This window comes from Nelumbo nucifera, chromosome 1 (genome assembly GCF_055504915.1).
Source record: "Nelumbo nucifera cultivar China Antique chromosome 1, China Antique-T2T, whole genome shotgun sequence".
Lineage (NCBI taxonomy): Eukaryota > Viridiplantae > Streptophyta > Magnoliopsida > Proteales > Nelumbonaceae > Nelumbo > Nelumbo nucifera.
This window is the reverse complement of record NC_142649.1, coordinates 155,474,836-155,483,271: the sequence shown is the minus strand read 5'-3', so window position 1 is coordinate 155,483,271 and position 8,436 is coordinate 155,474,836. Positions and strand designations below refer to the sequence as shown.

General features: G+C 35.3%; 1 protein-coding gene across 1 annotated transcript; it reads left to right on the top strand.

The window, feature by feature from the left end:
* The first annotated feature begins 367 nt into the window (after positions 1 to 367).
* LOC104602736 (uncharacterized) lies at positions 368 to 5,663 on the top strand. The gene is made up of 3 exons (XM_010266523.3): positions 368 to 4,154; positions 4,422 to 4,551; positions 4,665 to 5,663. The coding sequence occupies exons 1-3, from the start codon at positions 4,016 to 4,018 to the stop codon at positions 5,173 to 5,175; spliced, it is 780 nt and encodes a 259-aa protein (XP_010264825.1). The 5' UTR covers positions 368 to 4,015; the 3' UTR covers positions 5,176 to 5,663.
* The last annotated feature ends 2,773 nt before the right edge of the window (positions 5,664 to 8,436 follow it).

The window sequence follows — 8,436 nt, the reverse complement described above, 5'->3', positions numbered from 1 at the left end:
CATCTATTACCAAGAGTGCAAACACAAATATATGCACGGTTCATGAAAAAGTGATAGCATATGTATTTGTACTGAACCAGTGTTTTAAAAACTGATCTGGAGGCTGAACCGTTTTGTCTTTAGACCATGGGTCAATGGTTTGGTTGTCCGATAAAAAAGTGTTTTATTAATAAAATAATTTATAATTATATCCTGTATATAATAAATGTATATATAAGTATTATTTTATATTTTTATTTCAATTTTTATTTTTTATTTTTATAAAATATTAGAAATTGGATTTGAGGCCAAAAAAGAGGGTTTTTGGGCAAAAATAGTGGGGCACAACACCTTAAGATGCATAGATCTTGAAAAATTGCCTTTTAGGCTGTGTTTGGTTGCAATACAAATATATTTTCACTGATGCAAAACCATGCAGTGCAAACGATTTGAGTGTAAATTCTGACCTTTTTTTTTCAAATTTTAGTTTATTTTGTTTGATTGCAGTACAAATGAAGTAAATTAAGACATGAAGCAGGATAAAGCAAAATCCAAAACAAAATTAAACAAGAATTTGCATTTTTTTTTACATTTGCACTCCTATACATTTGTACTAGTGCAAATAAATTTACACTGCAACCAAACACAGCTTTATTAGTTGCAGAAAAACTCTTCAAGGTTTACAACAACAAAAGCTCTAACACCATATTATTTCTTGAAGCAAAAATTTTATCAAGGAGGATACATACATACTAAATAATCTTAAACTCACTAAGGAGATGCAGAGATATTCCCTACACCTTTTTTTTTTTGTAAAAACAACTATTGAACTCTAAATAAATACCATCATCCCTAAACTACCCTGGACATATCCACACTAAATAGAGATATAAATGTATCAAAAAAATTAAAATTTCATCACATTTTTGATTTGTTGGTGCGAAAAAAATGCACAGGCGAGGGTTATTACTTGGTATAATGGTAAAATCTCAGATTAACAAGCATGAGAACATAGATTCAAGTCTAAAGGTAGCCACTTTGTGCGGAAAAAAAACACCAAAAATTAGGATCACACCTAATCTACGTCTCCGACGAGCCTGATAGCTGGAACCAACATTGGATAATGGCCCTTTTTCTCAGTTTGAATGGGAAGGTCTAATCTCTAACTCTGAGATCAATCAAATTATATAGTGCATGAAACATCGTTCTCATTTATGTTTTATTCATAGATGAAAGGTATGGTCAAAGTGAAAAAGAGTTCGGTCAAGTCAGCTAAATTGGTTAGTGGGTTTATTTATTTATTTTCGACAAGTAACATAAATTGGTTGGTGTAATGTTAAGGATGGCAAAGCAATTCTATCCCTTCCATCTACCAAGGAAGAAGGTGATGATTTGAGCACATCACATCCAGCTTTTGATAAAAAGGACAGAATCCTACTTCTTAGTCTAAAAGTACTTTTGGTAGGACAAATGTGATCATGTGGATGTTAACTAGCTTTACATTATAGTAAGTTTGTTCACTTCAGTATTCCTTTGGATGTACACTGTTTATCAAAGTGATTTGATCAAATCACCAGAAAACAGAAAAACAAAGTTGATCAAAAGAAGCAGTATTACATTGCTTAAACTTCTAGAAACATTTTGACATGTCACCAACATTCCAGTATAAAGATTAATTTATAGAGCAAAAGATTATATTAAATGTTTCCTTGATCCATTACAACAGCCTTCATTCTCTTCTCTTATTCTTTCTTAGGAGAGGGGATTGGAATGGGTTATAGGTCATTGGGTCGGGTCGAAATTTGCATTTTGGAAGATATCAAAAACCTAAGCTTTTGCCAACTAGCAAGGAGTTGACGTACATCAGCACCAGAGAAACCCCAGAGTGTTTAGTTGGTACTGATGCTGAACGAAAACGCATACCAAATTTGCCCGACTCCTCGGGATGAGTCTAGGAATGGCAACGGGTAGGGCGGGGGCCCAGTTTTTGCCTACCTTGTCCCCAACGGAACAGGATCTGCTCCTCACACGGGGGCACCAAACATGCACATCCACCATGCATTGGGAACATCTCCCATGAATAATAATTTATAAGTATGGGAAGTGTTCCCAATGCATGGTACGATGTGCGTGTGAATCGCCCTGTGTGAGGAGCACATCCAGTCTCGTCCCCAACCCCAAAGACGGGTACTGATGTACCACACCTCCCCACCTCATACCCTAGAAATCGTGTTCAGATCTCCTATCCACACTACCCACACGTTACTACAGCCATACATTGAGAACATCTCCCATATTTGCATGTCCCCATTCTTGGGGAGATATTCCCCATGTACAGTTGTAGTGTCATGTGGGTAGGATTCTGTGGATAGGAGATCCGAATTGCTAGAAATCAGCCTCATCCTGGAGTTTGTCGTGCCCTGCCCATTCCTACTCTAAAAACATGTTTTTTGAGAAAAACATATTATACATATATTATAATATGTTATATAATGTGTATAAAATCTAATTTATATATTACATAATATAAAATATTATATATATAATATGTATTAAAAGTGTCATATTATAATATTTATATATAAAATATAAAATAATGCATTATATTATACATGTATTATAACATATTATTTATTGGGGTGGGTGAACAAATACCACCCCACCCGTTTCCGGTCACCAAAGTATTGGGTTCCCTGAAATCTGCTCTGAACTCGATCAACAGTCAAAAAACCTGCCCCGGTCGGAATGGGGTGAATCAGAGCCCCAACAGGGGTGGGTCAGAATCAGATTGCCATCTCTAGTTGAGTTGGCTTGTTCAAGGATAAATGGGTGGGCTGGTGGGTCGGGTCAAGGATTTCCATGTTTTAAAAGTTTCCTTATCCCTTTGTATATAGAAAGGCCAGTTGAAGAAATCCCATGAGATCAAATGAGCCCTACCGCATTTTAAACTCTCTTTTAACAGTTAAACTACTAAATCTATCTCACATAAACGCAACAATACATGTTTTGGATTATACTACTTCCTAGGGTTTCAGTCACCATCCCTACAAAGATAGAACGGTCTAATAAACAAAGCATATCTGAAAATTCCATTCTAGAACAACTCCACATCTCCCTTGTGACATCCACACACTTATTGAATTATTGTTTGATTATTTTAAGCTCCCAATAACCCAAAATGGCATCCTACAAGTACATGCTTAATAAACAAATAAATAATGAAGATTACCAAATATCAATCTCCTAAGCTTTCTCCCAAAAAATAGTAATTAAATCAAGCAGGTGGGGGATACCTATTGGTTCTCTAATGCTTTTCAAGGGAAACGTCTACTACCCACTTGGGTTTTTCTAATGCTATTCTTTTAAAGAAATGCTTTCTTTTCTCCTACGTTTACAGCTGTTTATCCTCAAAATAGGTTACTAGTTATTAGCTTGTAGGCATGAGCCCTAAAGCATTCGTGGCTTCTGGCTATGAACTGCCTTTTTGCTTTTTCTGTAATATTTAGACTCAGTACAAATATATAATATATAAAATAGTGGAAATGATTTAATCCCTGCTGAGGCATGTCACCCAATGTACTATCATTCAAATTCAATCTTGGGGTTTTTCTAAATAATCATATATATATATATATATATATATATATATATTGAAATCATGGACAACAATAACCAAGCATGTGTCATGATTTAGACTGTTGTATGCCATTTGATGGTTCTGATATTTTACTCAAAGAAGTGGTCTACTTATCAATTGGTCTAGATTAATTTGATGCTTGTATCCCACCAATGTGAGATAATATGAAGATTCATGCGGGTACACCAATGGCACATGTTAGCTCCATTTACACAACTCACTTGGGTGAGAAGGGTATTTTGGTAATTAACTACATTAGAAGGTGGATAGGGATTATTTGATAGTGACAGTTAATTGACTGATTGAATTGGGTTGGGATTATGTGTTAATATAAGTATGTATAAACAGAACAAACTAATGTCATACAATTAGGAAGACAAACTTATATTTGGAGAAGTAATGGCAGGGAAGTTGGGTTGGGGAATCCTTGAAGAAGGTTGGAGGAAAGGACCTTGGACTGCTGAAGAGGATAAATTGCTCACTGAATATGTCAGGTTGCATGGGGAAGGAAGATGGAACTCTGTTGCAAGGCTTGCAGGTAAGCACTACTCATACCACAGCTTCCCACTGAATCAACAGTCAGATAAAAAGAGAGTCATGGTATAACTCAGTTGAGTTAATCCTTCACCAGTTTGCCCAAGCCAATTCCCTCCCCCACCTCCACCTTCTGTGATCTTTTAGCATAGGTTTCCTTTTTGTCATGACCAAGACTATTGATTATAATTCCTAAAATTGTATCAAAGTTCCAATCCTTTCTATTTAATTTCTGTATTTATGTATACCCTTCTTTATTGTTGGTTTTCAGGGTTGAGGAGAAATGGCAAGAGTTGTAGGCTGAGATGGGTGAATTATTTGAGACCAGACCTAAAAAGAGGCCAGATAACTCCTCATGAGGAAAGTATCATTATGGAGCTGCATGCAAGATGGGGAAACAGGTGAGGCAGTTGGATTATATTTGAAGTTTCTAACAGCTGAGCTTATGAAGTCTGGTTGCTATTTTGCTTTTTGCAAGTTAAACTATATCACTGAAGATTGATTCTATCTTTAGGTGGTCAACAATTGCACGAAGCTTGCCTGGAAGAACTGACAATGAGATCAAGAACTACTGGAGAACCCATCTCAAGAAAAAGAGTGAAGCATCACCAGAGCACTCTGAAAGGTCAAAAGCTCGACTCCTAAGACAACAAATGCAGCAAAAAAGGCAGCAATTCCAACTGCAGCAGCAGCAACAACAACAACAGCTACAGAAAAAGAACCAACAAAATCAAGTTGGCATGAAGAAGATAATGTCTCTACTTGATGAGTGTGACCATAGATTACTACCCTTAGTTCAAGAGAGGGAAGACATGGTCTTCATGTATCCTAGCACCTCTGAGGAGCAATGCTTACTATCTCCAGTGTTCAACAGTGATACCTCTGTACCAGAGGCCTCCTCAAGTGAAGAGATCCTATGGGGTGGCCTGTGGAACTTGGACGACGTCCAATCCAACTTGGACAGTACCTGTGCAACCAGCAAAGCTTGCCTTCCAAATATGATCACTCCTTTACCTTCTAACTGAATAGCCTTCAACCTCATGGGTCTTAAATATAATATATTGGCAAATCTATCCAAAAAGCTTTTGTAAGCGTTAAATATCCAAATAAAGTGCTCTGAATCCAAGGATTAAGATCAATCTAGATTAAGTGAATCTTCAGTTATAGCCAGTCTCTTATCCATACAAGCACTTGAAGTTAATAATGATGTGAGTATAACATGTCTATGCCACCTCTACCATTAAGAGAATTAATATTGTAATTTATTCCAGTTACACATCATCTCCTTCATTAATAAATTATAAGACCACTCAAATCGTGCTGCGCATGATGCTGATAATTATGTGATTGATTTGTAACCAATTACTCACCAGCTGCTTCTTATCTACTGTTAATTAAATGAGAAAAGTGAAGTTTTTGGCTTCAAGAATTATATTGACACTAAAAGGAAGCTGGGTTTTCTTAAAATATGGCATAAGCAGAAGGTGGTTACATTCTGTGTTCTATAAACAAATATTCAAGGAGTTTCTAACTTTGATAACAGTAATAATAACATACACTTCTAGTGCGTTTCAATTGTGTTAGAGCACAGTATAAGTTGCTTGAGCTGCTAACAAAGAACAATATCACATGTCTCTTACTAGATACAGTTATAATCAGGCCTGATTAGTTATAACCAACTGATGGTGGCTCAGTTGGTAAACCAGCTGGTTGCCTGATTGTAGCGGAGACTTTGGGATCAAATCCCGCTGCCACCAGGGTTGGGAGTTATGGGTATGGGGATGGACTACCCCCATTGTTAGGGCCATCAATGGACTGTGAAAATCTGATACCCAATTTGACTATAGATCTGGTTATCCCGGATTTTGATGTCATAACTTGCATTAGATTAATAATCAGATTGGATGCTGATTTAACCCCATCTGATCCAATTAAAATCCAAGTCTGATAAATTATTATTATTGTGGTGGTGGTAGTGGTAGTAGTATTAGTAGTGGTAGTAGTTTTTAATTATGTATAATTATGTATGTATATATAGACATAATTGATAAATTTAATATTTATATAAATTTTTATACATGTATAAATTAAAAGTAATTAGCTTTTTTGACTTTTTTTAATTTTTTATCATTTTAAAAACAATAAGATAGATGTGGATAAAATCCAAATCCAATCTGAGTCCAACATATTGGATCTGATTATCCCGGATTTTGATGTCATAACTTGCATTAGATTAATAATCGAATTGGATGCTGATTTAACTCCATCTGATCCAATTAAAATCCAAGTCTGATAAAAAATTATTATTATTATTACTACTACTACTGTTAAGTCTATGTTCAGTAAGTTGATAAGTTCAGGTCAGGAAAACTTTCCGGCTAGGCAGATTTGGAGCTCATTCAGTCCTTCTAAAGTGAAGTTTTTGCTCTGGACAATGGCTTTAAATAAATGTCTATTCAAAGTTAATCTAGTGAAATGTGGCATTCAGATTTCGGATATGTCATGTGGCTTATGTGGTGGGGTAGTAGAAACTACTGAACATCTGGCCTTACATTGCCCAGTCTCGAATTATATTTGGAGGCATTTTCTCCAAGCTTTGGAAATCAGCTGGGTAATGCCAATTTCTGTGAAGGATCTGCTGTTGTGTTGGCAGATTGAGGGTCTCAGAAAGAAAGGTATCTTGGTTTGGAAGACTATCCCGGCTGCTGTGCTTTGGACTATCTGGATTGAAAGAAATAACAGAATTTTTCAGGGCAAAGCTAAATCTCCAGAGGAAATGGTGCAGATAGCTGTGGGTAAACTTCTGTCCTGGGTGTCGGCATCGGAGTTGTTTAAAAATCAGAATTTGAGTCTGTTGTTTAGATCTCAGAACTGGTTGTATCTGTAATTTGTGGTCGCTCTAGGCAGCCTCTTAAATAAGTTTTTATACATGTATAAATTAAAAGTAATTAGTTTTTTAAACTTTTTTTTTATTTTTTGTCATTTTAAAAACAGTAAGATAGATGTGGATAAAATACAAATCCAATCTGAGTCCAACATATTGGATTTCAGATCGGATTTGGATCCAACTATTTGATAATTGGGTCAGATGTGGATGTAGATGGACTAATGCAGTAGCTGAAGAGTCAAAATTGGAATTTTATGAAGTTTTATGTATTTATGTATTTTTGGACAGTAGGGGTATTTTTGTCATTTTACAATTTTCTGTGGGGTCCAATGATAGGGTTTATTTGGTCTAGTTATAGTTTGTTTATGTTAAAAATTTAGAGTCATTGCATAAGTAGGATTTAGACTTATTGAGTCTTCTTTGAATTGAAATAGGATATGACAGCTTAGTTTGAATCCTACTAGGATTATTGAGTCTAATAGTTTGACTCCTAAGACTATTATGAGTCTAACAGTTTGACTCCTAGTATTATTATGAGTTTAGAGTCTATAAATACGTATGGACGTTTTACACAAAGGCAATGAATTATATTGAGTTTTCTTCAGCTTACGTTAGCTATGGTGAGTGATTCCCATGACCTAGAGTGATTCTAGGCACCCAGTGAGTGATTCCAGGTATTTTCTCTCTTCTTTCTCTCCCTTATTTTTCTCTTATTCCTTCAAGAAACCATTACAGCCATCAACAGCCATAAAATTCTGATCCAAGAAGACCATTCACATTCTCTAAGGACTAGAACTGAACTGGTCCTACATCATGGACCCTATCCGAATTCGATCCATTTACAGCCCTACCCATTGTGTTGCTCCATGAAGCCAAAACAAAAAGAAAAGTAGATGTAGGGGTGCAAATGGATCAGATCATGATCTGATTCAATCCAAAGTTTGATCCTATTTTTGTCGGATTTAGATATCCTTATTTCAGATCTTCAGGTCGGATCGGATAATCAGATCCGATTAGAAATTGGATCGAATTGTGTGTGTGTGTGTGTGTGTTATTTGTTTATTTATAAATATGCTATTTATATTGCATTTTTGTAATTTTTTTATAAAAATATGTATATGATAAAAATAGTTGAAAAAACTTGTATTTTTTGTTTTTTATTTAAACTGATATAATTTCTTTTCCTTTTAATAATTTATTATTTTCTAAATGAAATCAGATCAGAACAGATTCAGATATCCGACATCCTGACCGAATTCAAATTCGAATCAGTATTTATGAGATCAGATCGGATTTGAATATCCGTTAGCATCCCTAAGTAGATGACACGCATAAAAAATTTATTAAAAGAATCCTGATGTGAATAAAAAGGTAAAAGACAAAACAATCAAGTAGGCTT

Bases quoted from the DNA above. Each gene is read 5' to 3' on its own strand.
- LOC104602736 (XM_010266523.3), top strand. From the start codon at position 4,016: ATGGCAGGGAAGTTGGGTTGGGGAATCCTTGAAGAAGGTTGGAGGAAA. The intron at 4,155-4,421 runs GTAAGCACTACT...GTTGGTTTTCAG, and splicing joins CTCTGTTGCAAGGCTTGCAG to GGTTGAGGAGAAATGGCAAG. The intron at 4,552-4,664 runs GTGAGGCAGTTG...TTCTATCTTTAG, and splicing joins CATGCAAGATGGGGAAACAG to GTGGTCAACAATTGCACGAA.